The following is a 21399-nucleotide window of genomic DNA, read 5'->3' on the forward strand; positions in this document are numbered from 1 at the left end:
CGTCAGAAATTGTGTGGTCTAGACCGTTCTTGTACTAATACACTTCTATTCAAACCAACAATGCTCACCCGAACTTCCACGATATGCTCTCTGTCTCGAAGAGGATAGGAGAAGGACTCATTCCACCGCGGATTCAGGTTTTTGTAAACCACTTTGCTTTTATAGAGCTGTTTTCCTTCAAGTTTGAACTTGACATAAGGATCACTGGTACCTAAAATTAAATACAAATAAAGAGCTATTCAGCAAAATAATGATATGTGACACAAGTGGTAATAACCTTAAGTGTTGAGTTAATATACAGCCACAGTGTATAAATACTGATTTAAAGAGCAATTGATGATGAAAATGTATTATTTAATGCAAACTTTTAACTTTGTGTGGAACATATTGACACTTTAAAAATGTACACAGCGTATGAAAACAGACACATACACACCCTTCCCCCATGCTGGTTGTGTGAGAGACTGAAATATGTGAGGAGGAGGTGCACGCCACACATGGTAAAAACAGAGGGATGTAGCTGTTTAATTGTGAAAGAGCAGAAACACTCGCCAGCATGAGGCAACCAGAAACCAAAATCTAGAAGCAACCAGTGTTAATCTCCCAAGCCTGTTAAGAAAGTCTGTCTGCGAGTGGGGTGGGGGTATGGGACTTCTTTGTTTCTGCAATTGCATGCAGATTGGCCAAAAAATGAAAGCCAGTCCCATGCCTTCATTTGTATAGGGGAATAAAGGGGTGCTTGAGAGAGCCTGCAGGGAGGCTTGAATCACATGACAAAGGCCCTGTGGGGATGGGCTGTCAGGCCTGTCAGCTCCCCACTCCAAATGAACATCTCGCAAAGGCAGGCAGGACCCACAGCAGCTCCACCCTGCCAGCCTGTGACAGGGAAACCTCCAGGCAACTTGACAGGAGGAGAATGTGGCAGCTAGCAAGGAGAAAAGCTCTGGCATGACTGAGAACGGTGACGATGGAAATTAATGGGAAAAAAGGAGAGAACAAAAACTAAGGAGTGGGGGCTGGTGGCGTGGGTCCTTTCAGAATATGTAATGACAATGTATGCCATTGGTGAGTCTCTGGCACAGTGTTTATTGTTGGGCAAACAGTGGAGAGACAGGGGGCATGTGGGGATTGCATCATCATTGTGCCATCTTGTCAGGGAAAGTAAGGTCTCAACTAGCAGGGAGTACGACACTGGGCTTGGAGGGTCTTCTGCCACCAGGCAGAAAAAAAATAGTTACGCATCAATCCAAAAAGAAAGTCCTTTCACAATTTTGGTATATGGTCACTTCCCAGGGATACAGGAGCCACAGCATAGCTTAAGGGTTTCCTTTTTTAACAAGATATGTATGTATATCACCCTAGAATGGGTCGTTTTAGCTATTATTTTTACTTTATGCAAAACAATGCATACAAGTCAAATAAACTGCCTAAAACACTGAGACCACACATGAATTTTCTCATATGTTGTAGTTCCATTTATGGCCACAGGATGTCACTGCTTTCCTGAAGCAAAGTCTGTTGGGCCTCAGGGAAGGGCCAAAATGAAAATAATAATAAAATTTGTATTTTACTCTTTCTCTCTCACAAATCAATACAATAATCAATGGGGAGTGAATTATGTAAGTAATATTTCAATACATGATCATTTTTGGGGTAAGTGATAACAACTCTTCCTCTTTAAAATCTATGAGCCACTGTTTTTAAAGAGCCCATCAGCTATCACTACCATGACATCTGGCATAGCATTTCAAAAAAATTCAAGTCAGTTGCAATATCAGTGGTTTCATGTACAGATCTTGTACTCTTTGTACTTTATGTCTTTTGTCATACTGGTCTGACTGCATACTTCTCTACAGTTTTTTTTCTTTGTACATACACCACTTGACAAAAGACGTCATCTTCACAAGTAAACAGAAGCATTAACTGAACACAGCCCATCTTGCCTTTATACACATTAACACATTTCCCATTCACAACTTGCCTCTGTTTGATGGCACATGAACACAGCAAGATTAACAAGATGTTTATGGATTGCATGTATGTGTAGTGTTTCATCGAGGGGCTCACCCTTTAGCTGTAGCCAAAAGCCAACACACAAAGAACTGCATTCTTTTACGATGCACAAGAAATCTTATATGGCATCTTTTGATCTGTACTGATCCATCCGAGGGTGTTTCAAATTCCCACAGTAAAGAGAACGGTTTGATGTTAGCTCATAAAGAGCCAGTAATTATCCACTCAAGATCCAAGCGAGACAGCTTCTTAAAGGCCAGAACTTATGGATCACCTACAGGTTGTTGACCTACCAGAGCGCTTGTCTCGGATGACCAGGTTCTTTCCCTGCTTTAGGTTGATGTTCAGGAGATATCTCTGGAACGCAGGTGCTTGGATATCAGGCCCTGGTGTCACAACCTGCTGTGGAGAACGATTCACATTAATGGGCTGTCTCATATCAGATACTTCACACAAGCAGTCCAGAGAGTACTCACAGAGTTTTCGAGAAGATCTATCGAATTTTCGTCAAAGAAATCAAAGTGTTCACTGGACATCTACATGGAAAAAGGTCGTAATAACATTTTATGAAACAACAGAATGAAAACACTTTTTATAGTACAGTCAAGTTGATTTATGACTTTCAATTAAAAAAGGTTGTTTCCATTTATCCATTTTATCAATTTCAAGACATATTCCTCAACATGTTTATAGATAATATAGATAGATAGATAATTTATTTTAGGGACACAACCAATGTGTCTACAGTATGTAAAAACTGTTAAGTAAAAAGTATCAACAGTAAGGCAAAGTGAGATGATATCAATCTTTTTTTGGTACTTTCTGTAGAGCTCTCCACGCTACATTGTGTGCCTAACTAGTAACACAGGTTTTCGCCTGGTTTCCCTATCTAAGAAGCATCTAGACAAAAGAGGTTACAATAGTCTTAGTTTCAGCTATACCCAAGGGCTGTGTAAGTCAAATCCCAGGTGGTCTCTTCACATTTAACACCAACCATCTGAGGATGCTTTTGATATGTTGCACCAGCGGACTGAATAGTTACTGTCACAATGGGTGTATATAGAATATACACTATGTCTATATGTAAGTGATAAAGTGTAATAAAACCACAAGCCTAAGCTCAGGCTTACAAAAGGAATGTCAATTTCATGCCATTCACTATATTAGAGGCTGAAGACAACTCTTCGCATAACAGCTGAAGTATGTGAAAAACCAAACCACACCATTTGAAAGTGAAATGAAAGCAAGCAAATATGACCAATGTAAGAATATATTATATGTTACTGACTTAGTTATTGGTCTTGCTTCATATTTTATTAGTAACAGTAACATGGTTTTATTTATAATACCTTTATTACTTCATACAACTTCTTCTTGGCCACTTTATTATGGCACTAGAGTAAGGATACTAACTCTCACATTAAAGTTTCTAGAACAGTAGTGGCTCTAAAAGTACTGTATTGATTTGTTTTGATTTCTATCTTGATTTATTACCATGTATGTCCATCACTTACTGGACATCTGAATACAAATTCCATACACCTGTAATAAAACTGACCTCTCCTGTTTCTTCCTCCTCACACTGGGCTCCTTCTGGCATAGGGTAGTCGATGGAGAAGTCTTTCATCAAAAGGGGAGAGCATGGTTCTCGGTCCATTTCCTCTGAATCTGTCGTCCAGGGCATGTTGACTCGCTCCTCATTGGGAGTAACGCAGGCAGAGTCCTGAGAGGTACCATCTGCACTCTCCAAAGGAGTACCAGGAGTATCTTGTAGAGAGACTCTATCTGCAGGAGTCCCTCTGTCAGATGATGGGTTTCCCTGCTCAAATGATGTGATCCTCTTTTCTCTGTAAGGGTTCACTTGTTCTCCAAGTGAGCTTGCTCTGGCCAGTGCTGCAGAAACAGTACCTGAAAGCACTCTTTCTGCCGGGGTCTCTTCACTATAGAGACTCTCCCCCTCTACAAGGTCTGGTCTTGGTGGAAGTGCGTTGGTAAAAATAGATCTTGGTGCAGCAATAGGGTCAAAAGAAAATTTAGGTACATTGCCCTTGGTTTTTTTATCTACTTGCGCATACAAGGCTTCTCGAGGCTTCTCTGAGCCAGAGTTTATCATATTATCAGTTTCCTCATAAGACATCATTGTCTCCATGGGTGCACTCATTCTATTCAAAGCAGAAGTTCTGGGAACTTTGATTCTAGTTTCTGGGACTGATTCATAAAGTTTGTCTGTAAAAAGTGGTCCATCAGCGATAGAGCCACTTGTAACCGAATCAGTATCACTCAAACCAGGGGACATACCAAAGAAGATGGCTTCAGAGGCAGAGGACATCAAGGAGCTATCTGTAGAAAATGTTTCACCCGGCACAAACCTTAGGTCTGGTACAGAAATACTGCGCCGATGAGCCAGCCTCCTCCCCTGCTTTCCAAGTGCCTTCTTACGTGGCTTCTTCAGGTTGCCCAACTTAGTTTTTATACGCAAGTTCTCCAAGAAGGTCTTTTTCTTGACATCCATCTTGACAGATTTCAGATTTTAAAAACTGTGAAATCAAGATGCTTTGTGTTACTTGTGTACAGGCCTAACACAATGCAACAATGTGTCATATATACAGTAGACTCAGTCCATGGAAATTATATAACTACAACAGCCACATGTACAATTTACTAGAGGTGACCACTGATTAAGGTCATACACACAAAAAATGTTGGCTATACTCACACTTACTTTTGAGCAAAAACATATAAAACCTCAAATAATATTTGATAAAAGCACAATTCCATGTATTGAGACAATTATTCTACTGTACTGGTCAAGATGTAGTAACACGGTGGCACATTAACCGCTTCAAAGGATTTCTCACCAAACACAGACATAGCAAAGATGTCTCTATAGTTGGTTTGCCATCCAAATTCATGTTACACCAGACTGTAACTATTTCTGCCAATTTTCTGTCTTGACCTTCTGTAATAAAACACAAACAATACCTACCTATAACATCATCTAAATGACCGAAACCTCAAGTACGTGCCAGGGTACGTTATCAAAGAAAACTCTTGCCGTTAGTGCTAAGGCCTAACATCTAATTAGCCAAACATTTCTGATAAATGACTTCACGTAAATGACTCAAACACAAACACAAAAACAAAACATCCTACTATACCTGTCAAGACGACCCTTTGCGGAACAGCTTGACAAAGCCACACACTGAATCAGTCTCAACTGAGAGCAGCAGTAAATTTCCAGAGAGGCAGCTCAACCATCCCAACTATGATAAAAAAGAGGAAGTGTTTCAGGGAACATAGCATGTAGATTATGCACTTCCCTGTTTGAAGACAGGTGTGAAGACAAGTGATTGGTGGAGAAGCCAAACTGGGTGAAACTAGCTATACCAGTCTCACAAGGGTGAGTTTCAACGACAATGACAATGCCACAGTCAGGTGTTAAGTCCTGCCCAAGTTTTTCATTCTGTAAGAATGCATAAACAGCATAACTTTGGGTGGGATGTGGGATCAGAAAAAAAAAACATGACAACAAATACCGAGACTATTAGTCACTGTAATATTAAATATACGCTAAAGCACTAAAACTACAGGGAAATAGTTGCTCACAGTAGAGCAGGTTCAACAGCCTGTTTATTGCCTGCCTGGCAGTCTGTTCATTGTTGATTTGAATATTTAATTTGACTATTTGCATTTGTGAGGGTATTTGTCTGTTTTAAGACTTGCATGCATTACACTTCCTCTAATATGGATTCTCTTATAGGTCCGTGTTTGAAAAAGATACATAATGCCATAATCTAGTCTAATTCTACAATACCCTTCTTATGTGTCCAAAACTGTCCCAAAATACTGCTGATGGATTCCACAACATGACTGAGGCATATGAAATGTTGGCTATCTGTTCATCTTATCTCATCCCCGATCTTCAGCACGGATCTGGCACTCGGTGGCGGCCTTGTCATACCAAACTCCATTTCTTTCACACAGCCCCATATTTGTTTACAGTGGAACATGGTTTAGCCTAAGCTCGTCAAAAGTGAGCATTCGTGTTTGCAAAGTATAAACTATAGCTTTCTGTCCACACATAGAAAGCCAATGCAACAGACCCACTGGTGTTCACTCTCTCTCTCTCCTTATCTGTGCATAACATTGGAGACTATATGACAACAGATGTGTTTGAGTCTGGATTGAGTCTTGTTCAATATTTGCTGATGTCTTAAGGAGATCAGGCCCACATGAAAGAACCCCAACTTGGCTCCCAGTTGAAAGGCAGGGCTGGGGATCTGAACAGGGCAAGCCCCTATGGCAGGTGGCCTGTCGCCCTTCTTCTCACACAACTCAAACACCCAAAAACCCTGCTTGGTTACTCTACACATGCACACTGGACTAGTTCCAGCCTGCAGCACAGCTGGTCTGATGGACAGAAAGCCAAGAACATGCACTTGGGGACAAATATACTGAGTAATGCACATGCAAGCCTTCACACTGAAAACAACCATGAAAGATGGAGGTTGTCAACTACACAGCTGACCTAAAACCCCTGTTTGTCTCACAGTGTTTTATGTTTTGTTATTCAATTTAATTTACGGATTTTTGTATTTATTCACAAGAGTAGCAATGCCACAATGGAGAAAATGCAAATAAAGCCCAGGATTCAAACATAACTTCAGCCAACAACTGTAAGTCAGTAGTATAAAGTGCTTCAACTTCTGTAATTGTACTTTTAACTTGACTGCTTACTTACTTTGGTGGAGTTTCCACTAAGATTACAGTAACTTTACACTTGATTTTAGGGATATTTCTCACCTTTCATTACAAGGCACAGTTTTTACATATTTACATTAACATTATAATTGTGATTTTTTGGTTTTAAAATAATAAAACTCTCTCTAAAACTCAGAAAGTCTCTGGGAGTAGAGGACTATGTGTAATTAAACTAGTAGTTTAAATACAGTAGCTTGCTGGTAGTTCATACATTTGTATTGTAATTCAGGTAGTTAAATCACTTTTCTTTTTTTTTCTTTTTTAAAATTAACCACTGACACTAGAAATAATTTTGGGCTGTATAAGAACTTCTTCTCTTTTACTCTTGCCTCTCTAAACTGGATTGTCCACTCACCTGTAGAACCTGTGAGTAAGCAGCCTACCTTTAGTCAACCTCAACCTTTTGTAGTACAACCTCTTCCTGTGTGAAGTTAGGTAGCTTTCACAGTAGCGTCCCCAACACTGGTGCCCCTGGTACAAGCTAGGTTATTTAGGTTGTTTTAGACAATGTTCCCATAAGGGTTGCGACCTGTTAGCTTCAGTGATTTACCTTCAGCTGACAACATGTACCAACAGGCCAGTAACCTGCGGTAGCTGTGTGAAGCATTGTATTACAGTGCCCCCTGCTGGCGACACTGTGGAAATACATGAGGTCGTCTTACAAAACTCACTCGAGATCACCTGTGAATCATATTGGTCCATATTATCCATATTATAAGCAGCCCAAAATCAAACTAAAAAGAAACTTAGACTGACCAGTGCTGAAAAGTACATTTATACCCTACACTTTAAGGTGGGGTCAATCATTCACTTACATCCTCAAACACAGACGCTTTGGGTTGGTGGTCATAAAATAACTCTATTTACATTTTGATAACAGCTTATTTAATTTTATTTAAGTAAGATTTTTTTTTGTTTTTTTACTAAAGTTCACTTGTGTTTTTGTTTAAGTAGGCCTATATGAGAACTTGTACCACCACTGGCTGCCACAGTGCATGACGCCATTAATCCACCATGTATGAAATCCTTACAGTAAATTGAGCAGCACTCTTTTTTTTAAAAAAAAAATAGACATTTTGAATCTGGTGATTTCTTTGAAGGAGTATGTCAGACAGTTTTCTTACACAAAGTCAGTGAGGTTAAGAGTTTGACAGTATCGTCAGTTCAGTTTGTGTCACTGTGTGGATAAACACTGGTAGATGCCTCAGTGTACTTACTGATGCATGCAGTCAATACAATGCAATTTCTAAGCAACACTGAAAGATGAATAGACATTGAGTTCAGATTGAGCATACACTGAGGTGTTTAATAAAGTTGACAGATTCTACTGTTTGGGACTTCACAGGAGAACAAATTCTATTTAAGAGTTGTTTACTTCATTTTATACAGAATAAGAGATAACCTAAATTACACATTAAAAGCCAATATTTGTACTTTTGTGAAGAATACAAATTTTGTACAACAATATCTAGCATAGTATCTTAATTGTTTAATAAAAAGTTCACTTGAATATTTATTATATGATGAAAATAAAATAACACATTCAAGGGAAATAAAATGTAGATTAACTTAAAATCTCTTTCGATTTTGAAACAAATAATTTCATTATTGGCAACAAAGTCCAGCTTGTGCCGCCAAACGGTCTGAGCATTCAAACCGAAAACAGCTTCTTTAGTTAAGTGAACTATCAACTACAAACACTTACCAAACACATAGTTCTGTTTATAAAAGCCATGAAGCAAAGCAGTGTACTGTTACACAGCAAAGTGAAGAAAGTCCTCTACAAAGGTTCACTGATTACTCTTTCCTTTCACATTCATAAGTTGTACACAATTTGGACATGGACCAAAAAGAGCAAAGTGTATCACAGTGCATTCACCGTACATGTTATTGTGTGAGTCTTTTCTGAGAAGAGGCAGGTCTGGTCAAGTTTCAATGATATCTGCATTGTCTTTTTTTTTTTACCGAGAGAAAAGCGAAGGAAAAATGGTATAATTTTTCTTTGGGATAAGGCATTTCCTAACTGTGCATATACTGTAGATAGAGAAACTACAAAATTCCCTGATATGTTATCAAGTGCTAAAGTATGTGCTCAACTACGAGGTGATTCTGCCGACTGCAGGCAGACAATTTTTGTTGTAGTCTTTATTATTGCTATTTTCACCAGCTGTGTTAGCCTGGATTACATTATGGATTACTATACACTATGTAAAGTATGTCTACCAATGTATATGAACATGAAGAGATTGCCCTGGGGAGTATCCAAATCAATCATTTAATAAAACATTATATGTAACTTGTAGTCCAGCAACCTCCAGCTGTGGCACTTCAGGATAACAGTCTACTCTCAGATGCTCTTCTTCCTAATACTTTGTGGACTAAATATGACCTGTAATGACATCATATTCTGTATATGTTCTGTGAATTGGGGCTGAAACTGCATAGATCTTTACAGGTGTATACTGAAAACTACCATGGAGCTGAGGATGTGGGGGCGGCATGAAAAGAAACTTCAGAAACACACACAAGATATGTCACAGCGAATGCAGAGTGATACCTTCCTCGTACAGCAAACTTCTCATACAAATGTGTGCAATCCAGCAGTGAGATTGAAGTCAATGACATTTCCTTGTTGGTGTTATTATGAATTAGCTGCTGAATTATTTGCTTCCGTGATGATGGAGAAGAAAACAAGTCACAGCGCCCTTTTTCCCCTTCTGTCTCTGCATGGTGTGATAACACAAGCATCCGCCTCGCCTTGCAACACCTTCCGCGTACATGACTTCAACGCCTTTAGATTTTCACTTTTCTGGTTCCTAAGGTTGCTAGGCCTATAGTACTCTTACTAGTAACAGGGCATCGATACAAGATACGATTTCTGGGGCCAATTAAGGAAACACATGAGTATTTTTTTACATAATTATGACTGACATTTCAAGTAGACTGCAATATTTACAACCACATCTGGGCACAGGCATAATCAGTTTTGTGTGAAGGTCAGCAGCCACTTATACCACGTTTAAGTCTTCTGCTTGAATTCTACGAACCAATAACAGGATAGTGGAAAGAAGTGGAGAGATGGCATGTCTTTCAGTTGAGCTACATGCAGTAACAATAGATTATTCTTCAGAGTGGGGCTGGGACCTTGGGTTTGAATGTTGGCAGTGTATTCAGCAGCTGCTGGTATACAACTAACACAAGCTAACAATAGGAGGGAAGAAACCCCATTTCCCCTAGCCTTGTGATCATCCTTCACAAATATGAAAATAGTGGAACTTCAACCTCAACCTTATTACAATGTCTTTAGGACAAACAGTCACCACTAATAAAGAAGAGAAAAAACAAATTGACCACCTGGAACTGAAACACATGGGAGGTTATGTTGGTAATTCAATTTAGAAGAGATTACAGTAAAATTAACAAAATAGCAAATATTGACCAGTGAATGATCTACTTTTTAAGGGTCTACTCTTGTAAACTTGGCTGTAATCCATAAAAATATACTTTTCTTGAAAATGGTGATTGTACAGTACACTCAGTATGTACTCACACCCTGGTGATATATATTAAAGTCGTTATTTACACAACAAAAGAAAATGTTTGGCTCAAATTTTCAATTATACAAACAGAACAGCAAATGTTCATGGCTTTAGATATCGATTCACGATCGGGTTTACATGACTTTACACTGTTTGCAATAAAGCACAATAAAAAATAAAACTATGATGAAAGAAATGGTGCATTTATGTGAATTGTTAGGAAACCGTAGCAACTGTACAAAACAACACAAAAGAACAGCTTTGGCTTATATTACTGATGAACTGTTACACAAATGTGAACATGTTGATTTTCTCACCAGTTCAACTGGACAGGTTCGCATTATCTTAATTGCACATTTATATATCCTACTCTTTTAAATTATAAAATGAATAGTATGTCATTATTGCAATAAATTCTGCTGCTATTTTGTTTTTACCTCCAACAGTATTGTTTCATGTATCCACTAAAGTAGTCTCAACTGTTGCGATTATTTACTGTGTGATCAAAATTCTTGTATAGTATTAATTAACTCCATGTTGTCTGTATCTCCTGATCGACTGATTCAATAAATTAGAAGAGGCCACTTGAGATAAAGGTCTTGTATGGTTACAGCATGATTTTTAAAGATCGTTCTTGCACTGAACACCATATGTAAGGGTCCTCAGCCTGAAAGCAACACAACTTTCTCTGTTTGTTTGCAACTTGCGAGCACAACAGCAATACAGCAACTACATGTAAGTGTCTGACTAGACCAGTGACTACAATAATCTACCGCCTATTGTTTAACAATTTTCTTTGAACATCTTTCTTCTCCAAACGTCATCTGAATTGCACCAAGTACCTGATACCACCTTGCTTGTGCATATAATTCAGTCCAGCTAACTGAGATTTTTTAAATCTTACTGTATCAGTTTGAGAATTTACTTTAGATATGTCCTGACATGTCCTGTTACATTTGCCACTCAGTCTTACAAATTGAAATGGAGTTGAATAATAGTATCATAATGATAGCTCTAAGGACCCTTGCTCTTTCTTTTATCTCCATGTCTAACCCCTCCCTCTCTCTGACTGGCTGGTGACTGGAGGCCTAAGCGGGGCTCTTTATGTCACCCATGTGTCCATGCGCAAGCGCTTGACTGAGGGGCTCTCCCTGTCCTCAGAGCCGGCAGGGGGTCTGCCCAGCCCCAGCGGGGAGTGGAAATCTGGCCGGTGGTCCTCACGATCGCTGCCGTCATAAGAGCTACAGGAGGAGCTGAGGCTGTCGGCAGGTGAACGTCCCAGAATTTCCTGTCGGCTGGACCCTTGCTGTGGCTGCTGAGGGGGGAAGCCAGAGGGGGTGACGCGCTCTCGTGGCGGTGAAATGGGCTCGGACTTGATGTTTATGCTCTGGCTGGTGTTGATTGAGAGGTTGGAGCCCTGAGGTAGGTGACCTCCACCACTGCAGAAAAGATAAGCATGACATGTTTTGTGTTCAGTCTAAAAATGAAACAACAAATGTGAGGGGCAACAATGTGAAAAAGCCAGGAATATGTAGATGTGTGATTCAGCATGATATCACAGAGCACAGTGGGTGTTGCTTTTATGTGAGGGCGTCTGGAGAGTGTGCCTTTGTTTGGAAGTGTGTTACTCACACCAAAGAAGTAAGCGCTGCCTGGCCCAGTTGATGCTGTTGCCATGCCGACATGGAGCCCAGTGAGAGCCCAGGAGAGCTGAAGCCCTGTAGGGAAGAGATCTCTGCACTGCTCAGGGAGAACTCTGTAAAAACAAAAGCAGCCACACACAGTGAGAACTCACTCACATTTTAGCTACAACACCGTGCGCCACTGAGAAAAGAGCAGGAACCAACAGCGTGTAGTACAAACAGTCACGACTGAGGCATTTGTTTTCAGTCTGAGGGGAGTGCAAGGCCAGACTCACCAGCAGGGTTGTAGGAGGTGGGCATGCCTGAGTAGACCAGGCCCTGTGGGGGTAAGCTGGGGGTGGTGACAGACACTACTGGAGTGGCCAGCGGCTGGGTGGACTGGGAGCTGCTTATCCTCTGGGTGTTCTGCAAAATAGCATACAACATAGAAGATGCATAAGGACAAAATATAGCACTCTAATACAATGTATGCATTTTCCTATCATTTAAGATTTTTTTTTGATTTGTATTTACTACACATATTGTGGTAATCAGGGATTTACATGTAATAATAAAAGCTGCCACTAGGTGGTGGTATAGCTTCATGGCAGTCAATATTCTAATCTTTCTGGTTCATTATTGACTATGTTTTGATGTTAAAAGAAGATAAAACATACAGGAATACATATCCAACAAGTGATGTTGTCTTTTTTGGGATAGAGGTTTTGGAATATTTATCCTGATATACTTCAATATATGAGTATGTGTACAATAAACTGCTGAATTTATCCCACATAAAAAATTGCATGGGCTTAAAAAGTAGTCAGGTGGATTTCAGTAATCACAGTAAATAATTCATTTCTTCCATCGTTTTTTAAGTGGACAACTGACAGATGTAGTCAGTGCGGAAATCACAAGAACTGACATGTAGCTACAGGCACAACAAATTATTAATCAGATCTACTGCGATCTGCTTAATGAGTTTTACTTTGTTAGACATGAAAAAGAACGCTGTTATAGGGATAGTGCGGGTGAGGAATGTCTGCGATGGGCAAGCCCCCTTCACTAGCATCTACTGCATACAACTAGTGTGACGACTCCAAATTAGTGTCGTGATTAGTTTCATTATCAAATAAACAACTCCTAACTGAGAGGGTGCAAAAGGATAATACAAAGGACACATTTCAATTCCCAGAATGACGTACATTAAAGCTCCAGTGGTTTTTTAGTGAAGTGACTGGCATGCAGTCCAAACAAACACACCTACACAGCATGGTGTGGTGGCCATGCAGCTACGTCCGTTGTGAGCTACAGATGCACACACTCCAACTACACTAATCAAATGCAGACATATTTTAGAACAATACCATAACAAATCATCAGAATATAATGTAACAAACAGCTGCCAGCGGTTACGTTTGAAGCAGCATTGCATCATGATCTAGTTGATGGCTTCCTTGTATTGTTCCAACACTCTCCAGCCAGATGACTTCACCAAAGCCAAGTATCTCACAAAATGACATCATTTATGATGATGTAATCTTCTCTTCCTTAGAATAATATCAATTATTTATATTTTTACCCACTAAAATTTTTTTTTTCCATTCTCAAACTCTTCAGATTGTGACTACAATATAATATTAAAATAAATAAAACTTTTTAATTAATATTCATTTGCGCTAAACTTTCACTTTCTCGCTCTCTCTCTCCCTCACTCTCCTGGTGGTATATGACTAACATTGACGTGTTGGAAACTGTGGAGCCGATTTAACAGGCTGAGGCAATTTTCACAGGCCAAACCCAAAAACATGCAGTGGCAAAACATTTCTTTTTAATTTATCATTCCTGGCAGTTCTGTGAGCCAATCTCCGGTTTGAGCACTTCCTTTAGTCTAGCATGTGTGATTACCGGAAGCATGTTCACATTTCAGCCATTTGCCCAGGCATTTGTCAAAACTCACCAAATCCATTTCCTCCTCCTCCGACTGCCCTCAACAGAAGCAAAAAAGAGAGGCAAAGTTACAGCGTTAAGAAGCAGAGCGACCGTAAATCGCTCTGGAAAATAGTGCCAGCTATATAGATTCAACAGGGGCAATAAGGGACAATAAGGACTGTAGAAGTGAATTATTATGTCATTCAATAATTTTATGTCTATACTCATAGTCATGAACCATTTTGTTCAAAGCATACGCACTTGATTAACATGCCCACAATCATCCAAAATTGTGTGTTTGTGAAACTATGGTTTGTTGGGCCATAAAGTTGTTATCATGTAAATGATGAAGAAGCAGTCATATCCTGGACAAAAGTCAATGACGTTAAGAACAAAGAGTACAGTAAGGCTGTTCTGGAAATACTCATCTGATTCTGATTGTGACACTGCAATCATCACATATTACATATGCATTTTCTTCACTGGTTCCAACAATGACCTAATAGTTCTTTGCATTTCAAATCCTCCCTGTTCTGAAAGAGGAACCAGAAGCCCATCTTCCATCTTTCCTGTGCTGTGGGACATACTGTGACCAGGCCAGGGCTGTCTTAATACCCACACTCAATCAATAGCGGCAGGAAGACACGACAAGGGCGACAAGATATTATCTGGCTCACACCCTGGGCCCCTGATTAAGTCTTCATCTACACTCTGTCACACTGAGATGTGATTAATTTAATACCATTATGGCCTAATGACAGGCTGTCTGCAGACCTGCCACAGCCAGCACCCTCCACAGCCTCCACCATGCAGACAGGACAGCACCTACTGTACCTTTAGCCAGTGCCTAACCAGTTTCAGACCTCTCACAACACAACATGTCCTTCTTTACTGATTCCACATGCCGACATGGTAACACACAGTTCTTTACACTGCAATCCGGGCTAATTGAGGCTCGGCAAAAGGAGGAGCACCCACAGTAACCCGAGGTTTATTTACCAAACACAATCATTTTCCTGGAGCGGCTCCTGTTGCTGACAACACCAGCAACACACAAAGTTGGAAATAGTATATTTGCTGGCCGGCGTCTGAAAATCCCCCACCTTTTTTTAATGTTGATTTATGACCAGGAAAGTGTAGTTTAGCCTCAGGTGTTCAATGTGGTCAGAGCGCTCTGCACCTTCATTATTATAATTAGAGAAAGCCTCTCATTTAAATGTGAATAATTGAGTGCGAGTTATGACACCTGGGCTGCAGATTCTTGTCTCAGCTCACATTTTAATGAAGGTGAGGAACGCTGCTCAAATGAGGCCTACACACTGTGAATGAGTCCCACTTGGCAGATAGTCCTTGGTGAGGTGACAACCTCACTAGCACGGCATGCTACGTTGAAGTGATAACATCAAAAACATTTGTGGCAAACAGGACATTCTGCGATGAATGTCTAGATTAAGACACTGTACAAAAGCTCTCATCTGCCCTGCAGCAGAGATACTTAAAGGTCCTTTATCTAGTGATACTTGTGTGCAGTGGTGTGCTCTGTACTCACCAGTGGGGGCATCATCCCTTTGCTAGATGGAGGGATAACAACCCTTAGGTCTGGCTTGCGGCTTCCCATTCCCATGTTCCCTCCAGGGGGTGGTGGAGACTTGGTGGGCATGACTTTACCCAGGCCATTGCCGCTGGGAGTGCTGAGGACGCCCGGCGAGCCCCTGGGGTTAACAAAACCGTTCCCTGCAGAGGTACACAGCGACAGAAACACATCATCAAACCATGGACTGTGACTGACAACACTCCCAGTCATCAAGCAAACCACTCGCACAGCGTTGTTTTCCTGCTGCCGCATGCAGCGTTAAGTGTTTCCAACCCTCTGGGAAGTTTTAATAGACTTGGATAATTATCCTGCACATTTACAAAAATAAAATGTCCATTTCAAAATTGATGAGCCTTTTATTTTTATTGTGAATGATTAGATCAAAGTCAATTCTTTGCATCTTGGGATAGGGAGCAGTTCACTGACAAATGTACTGTGACTGCTTAAAAGAAATAGCTGAAGCCATTATAGTTGAATAAAAAACAATAAAAGATCTCTAGGTGTTGTTTTTACACTGTGCACACAAACAAGAGACATAAACAATTGTGGTAGACTCTCCCCTCAATATTCACACCTTGACGTGTGCTCATTAGTCATTTCCTTTTCTCAAAATGTGTATGACACCAACCAACTTATTCTAGGAGCTTCCACCCTCCTCACTTTCTGGACAACTATCCAGTGCAAAGGGTGAATATTATCAGTGGGTGTGGACAGATGACTTTAACTAAATAAGAGAAATACTTTTCACAGTATCACATATAAGTGTTAAAGACTTACCAGTCTGTAACACTTGTAAGTCTGTTTAGATTCATAGTACAATTCCAGATACTGTACCTTATTGTTAAATATACTGTAATATGTTATGTTCCCTAATATAATGCACAATGTATCTCCTGTCACAAGTTCTTTGCGACTTAGCTCACAGATATAAGAATTAAAATGATAAAGTAAGTCATTTGAAGTAAAACTACAGTGTCAAATATGATCTCTCACAAATTGTAAAAGCACTGTAAACTGCATTCACATACTATTCTAATAACTGATGCATAAAAATACAGGTTTCAGAAAAAGATTCATTCTTCCTGGTTTTGTCGACATAAAGTACCTTTTTTTCTTTGATTGCAAAACACTGTATGACTCATCTGAACAAGGTCTGCAGTGGGATTCTGCAGATTCCACACAAATCCACTCTAATAAAAATGGAGCAGTGAATTGATATGAAAAACAAATAACCAAACAAAAGCAATATTTCAAGTGCACTTGAATTTTAAATTGAATGTACCTTATGTAATTCTACGTAACAAATATACCTTTACAGTATGTTGAAATCAGGAAAACGACGGGAAGACAGAATGAATTGTATCTAGCACTGCATCAACAGATCAGTAACACTTCAACAAGTTGCTGACTTCTCCATTGTGTTCAGTGTATCCCAGTGAAACACAAAGTGTATGCACAATGAGCATGCTCTTGCGTAGGAACATAATGGAACAATAGCCCCTCTGACTACAGATAAGGACAGCAACAATTCACGGTCAAATAAACAGTTATGATGCTGACAATAGTATTACACAGCTGAATCAACAGTATATACAAGCAGCTATCGCCATCAGCTCTGGCTTTGATCATACAAGACTTGGCTACCGCAAGAAAACAGTGTTTACAGAATTAGCAGAGTAAATGTCCAAGGCCCTAAAAATAGCAAACCTGATTAAAAGCAGCGAAGATGTCATTGAGTGGGAATGAGATGTTAGTGCAAATTGAATTTCAAGTGAAGGAATGGCTTGCAACATGGTAATATGGCATGTCAAGAGCTTTCTGATTACAATCAGTGAGCTGTGATATTTTACTTTAGGTTCTGCCCAAAACATAAAGCTGTTGATGAGAGAAACAAGACAAAGGAGATGACAACATGTTGTTGTCACAACAGACATTTTGTCTTGTCACAGCAGGGGATACACACGTGGAACTGATAACATAAGTGATTAATAATTTACATAAAACATCAAAAATATAACAAGACACTTTCCAGTAACAAAAGAAAACTAAAAGAAAAACACAAAATATAACATTATACCTTCAAAGTATGTATTTGTATTTAGTTATTTCTAAAATAAATAATATGTTTTAATGCAAAATGTGATAAATTGTGGCCTGAAAACAAAGAAATGCTATAAGCTGAAAGTATGGAACTATAATAGAGCCAAGAATAATACAAAACCATCATCTAAATCTAAATATTCCTAAATCTCCTGTGCCCCATAAAGTCAATGATGCTCATTTTGCATTATTCATCATGACATAAACAGGAATGCAGTCACACTGTATCTACTACCATTTCACTCATTTTCTTTGTCTACTTCTACACCAACATACTGGTAACAGTATGATACACTGAACACATTGTCAGTGCATCACAGGGCAAAGACAGACAGACAGACACTCAGTGCTGTATTCACTGGCTAATTCATACTAAGATTAACCCACCTGACTTGCATATCTTTGGTATGTGCGTCTGATTATGACTTTCGATGTCTCATGATGAGAACACTTCTTTCAAATAATTGCCAAGAAAGGAACTCATGTCTGAACAAATACTACACAAAGTTAATTTTGAGCCAAGATAACAACCACAAGTTAAGACCCGGCCTTTCAGCAGGGACATTTCAATGGGCTTTTCTGATGTCTGCCCTCATTACATATTCAGACTTCTATAACAGATAGGTTGTGCCAATAAATCCTCTCTGGCTGAAAACCTTTGCATGTTGAAAGCTGTTTGGTTTCGGTTCATTGTCCTGAATTATTAACAAGGACTGGGAAGGGGCATTACATAAGGCTGTGTTTACAACTGAAATATTCAGTTTTCATTTTAAGATCAGGGAAAGAAAACACAGTGACTTATTGTGCCCAGCATCCCACGTGCGTTCAGGCTTAATGTCTTGATGAATGAGAGGAAATAGTAGATGTGAATCAAGGCCTCCAAAAACAGTTTTTTAATAATAGATGCCATGCACAGTCCTATTGTTGTGTCTCAGAAAACTAAGACCAGGCAGGATGTGCAGAGGGTGATTTGTTAAGACTAAAGGCAGGCGGCAACCAGGTAAATAATTGTTCTTGACACTCTTTTCCTTTCCACATAATTGTAATGTTCTATACAACATGGATATGATTCATCATTCTACTCCAACTGTGAACAGACGTTTCACATTCACCTAAGAAATCAAAAACTACAATAATAGAAAATAACTTTATGAATGTAAAATACACCAACACAAACTTGGTCTACTATTTATTCCAATACCTATTGTGATCTGCTGAACACAAATACATGCTTTGTGATTGTGTTCCAAGAGCTTGCAGTGCTCCAATATTAATTAAAGCATGTGTACAGCTTGCAGACGCACTGCAAAAGAGAGAGCACCCTCTTAAATCCTCTCCGTTCACCACAACTTTCATTCTTACTCTAACACTCGCCAGTCAAGGACCAGAGCTTGAAATTACGTGTAATTGTAAGAGTTGTTGACAGAAGTCTTAGGCGTAACGTGATGTTTTTTTAACATGTAGTAGGTGTAGAGCCATTATTAAAACCAAAGACTTGACAATAACAACAACAGATGGTTTATTTTAGAAGGAACAACAATTTCTTTGCTACAAAAAGTCCACCAATTATCTTCACTGCTAATAACTAATATGTAAATCCTCCAGATCCCACAACTAAAACAGCTGCCCATCACCAACAGGGACCCAGAGGTTGTGTTCCTCCATTTGGATTGTGTAAAAAAGCACATAATCGTATCTCTGTGGTGACACCATCGAACAGGAGAGAAGATATAACACGACACATCTTCCATCTGGCCACTTTGAAAGCCTTCTGCTGTGGTCATAGCTGCTACTTGTGAAAAATCAGAGCTATGTCAGGAATGGTCATCTGACAGCAGGGCTGGAAAGGTTTCTCCTCCCTGTAGCCTCTGCTGTTCTACACACTTGGTACAAACAACAGCTGCAGCATGCTCGCACTCTGCCAAATGCTGACGCCCCCTGGCAGAGGATCCTAACTCTACACCGACCCCTGTACCACACCCCAAACTTAAAGCTAACCCAGTGCTCTCTTTAAAATGCTGACTGTAAACGCATCCGAGGTGGTCTTTATAAGTTCTAATCAATACCTAACCAAATATCCCACTGTAAGCCTATATCCTTATGGTCTGCCACAAGCTATTAACTATCATTAACTATCTTACCATTTCATGACACCCAACTGCATTTTGTCAGAAATGGACTGACGGGGAAAGAGTTAAAACTCCACCTGCCTCCGCCTCTCACACAGCACATTGCAGCCATGACAGACTGTCCGGTCATTGTGTACTGAGGACTTAGTGGGATGTCATGGCCCGAATACCTACAGGGTTATGCTGGTCTAGGCATCTTACAGACCCTCTCCAGCCTTATAAGGGCTGCCAGAGTGTCGGGGGAAAACAGATGCACCTGTCAATAGAGGGAAGGAAAGAGGAGGAGGGAAGGCTACATAGAGGTGACAAGTTTAAAGGAAACGCTGCGTTTATTTACCTGCCAAAGTCAGTTGGACAGCTAATTGCCTCGCCTGGTCACCCAGGTTGGTTTCAAGCACAAACACCACACTGTGTGAATGCTTCTGAGCCATTTCCCATCTCTTAAACATGCGTTTAACAAGCATATTATACATTTCCTCTTTTGAGAGGAAGCAGCACGTCTTCCCTTTTCAAGCGGGGAAAACAGTATCAGTCAGTGATAGTGACAACTGTCTTGAACTTGCGGTTTGAGCAATTTTATTTTTTTTATATTTAGTTTTTATGTTGTATATGAGCCCCTAACCTGAGTCAATTTTCTATCATTATGTGATAGATGGTAAAGTGTTTTGAATCTTGAATCTTAAATTGAACCAATCACAGATGGATACGCAACTATTCAGCTCGCATGCGAAGCAGGAGGCCTATTGGGCAGAGCTACAGAGAACTAATGAATCTCTCCGGGAGGACTTACCCGCTGGGCTGGAGCCCACACCACTTGGCACTGAAAGGTCTGTGGTATCCAGCATGCCACCTAATGAGATGCACAGAGTGATATGATTAACCATCTGCATCCTTCTGCAAGCTAGCAGCGCATGTGATGGAGATGCCAGACCAGACATGAAAATGTCATGTAGATCTATCTTCAACAGCACACGAAAGGAAGGTATGTGTTCCCGCCAGTGTCTTCATGGTGGGGGCATTTTCATTATATGATCAAAGACAGCAACATCAAGCTGTGTTCAGCATGGTGTTTGTTATGTTCATAAAGTTGGAGATGGGGAATGCAGCATTCCACTATAAGGACGCACCTCCAATATGCAAATATTAATTTTCTTGAAAATCAGGTAACACTCTGCCAAGCAGACACTTTCAAGAGATATACTTAAATCAAAGCCCACTATGCTAGTATGCCACATGGGCCTGGACATGTTTTACCTTTAAAATATGCTGATCCAATATTAGTCATAAAAAAGGAGAGAGGCTTGCAGCAAATAATCACGAAAGCGGAGATATTGTGACAAACAACTATGAAGTAAACCCCCTGCAAGTGGGTAGGTGTCAGCCAGTTCTGATATGTGGTTAAATTTGAATGAGGCATTTCACACCTTGTTGCATGTATCGTATGCACTAAGCTGAATCTTGCAAAAGCCATCTGGACTGACTGAGTCAGATCAGTCGTACTAGCGTAGACTGACATCATTTTTCCACAACACTGATACAGTAAAAGGTGTGATGATGAGCATTGTGTGTGAGTGTGAGAAAAAACATATCACACAAACAACAGTTAAAGGGTTTTAATATGGCAAGATGGCTTGACCATAGGCCCCCCTATCCAAAGTCCAAAGTGTAAACTCTATAGATTTTATAGAACCCCCCCCCCCAAAAAAAAA

At 40.0% G+C, this 21399-nt stretch overlaps 2 protein-coding genes across 2 annotated transcripts in view; both read right to left on the reverse strand.

Moving 5' to 3' along the window:
- mctp2a (multiple C2 domains, transmembrane 2a) overlaps positions 1–5273 on the reverse strand; it is a 31275-nt gene extending 26002 nt beyond the window's left edge. Inside the window, exons 1-5 of the mRNA XM_035665868.1 lie at positions 5172–5273; positions 3572–4550; positions 2490–2549; positions 2307–2415; positions 69–211 (exon numbers count right to left, since the gene is read on the reverse strand). Coding sequence (XP_035521761.1) covers positions 69–211; positions 2307–2415; positions 2490–2549; positions 3572–4525 — 1266 coding nt within the window. The 5' untranslated portion in view covers positions 4526–4550; positions 5172–5273. The remainder of the gene's footprint in view (positions 1–68; positions 212–2306; positions 2416–2489; positions 2550–3571; positions 4551–5171) is intronic.
- A 2780-nt stretch (positions 5274–8053) lies between these two features.
- Positions 8054–21399, reverse strand: part of mef2aa (myocyte enhancer factor 2aa) — a gene marked incomplete in the record, with an annotated part of 53353 nt that continues 40007 nt past the window's right edge. The window contains 6 exon segments of the mRNA XM_035664672.1: positions 8054–11752; positions 11946–12069; positions 12232–12361; positions 13896–13919; positions 15417–15601; positions 20481–20540. Coding sequence (XP_035520565.1) covers positions 11416–11752; positions 11946–12069; positions 12232–12361; positions 13896–13919; positions 15417–15601; positions 20481–20540 — 860 coding nt within the window.

The sequence above is a fragment of the Morone saxatilis genome, unplaced genomic scaffold, assembly GCF_004916995.1.
Source record: "Morone saxatilis isolate NCDOM2014 unplaced genomic scaffold, NCSU_SB_2.0 Contig2, whole genome shotgun sequence".
NCBI lineage: Eukaryota > Metazoa > Chordata > Actinopteri > Moronidae > Morone > Morone saxatilis.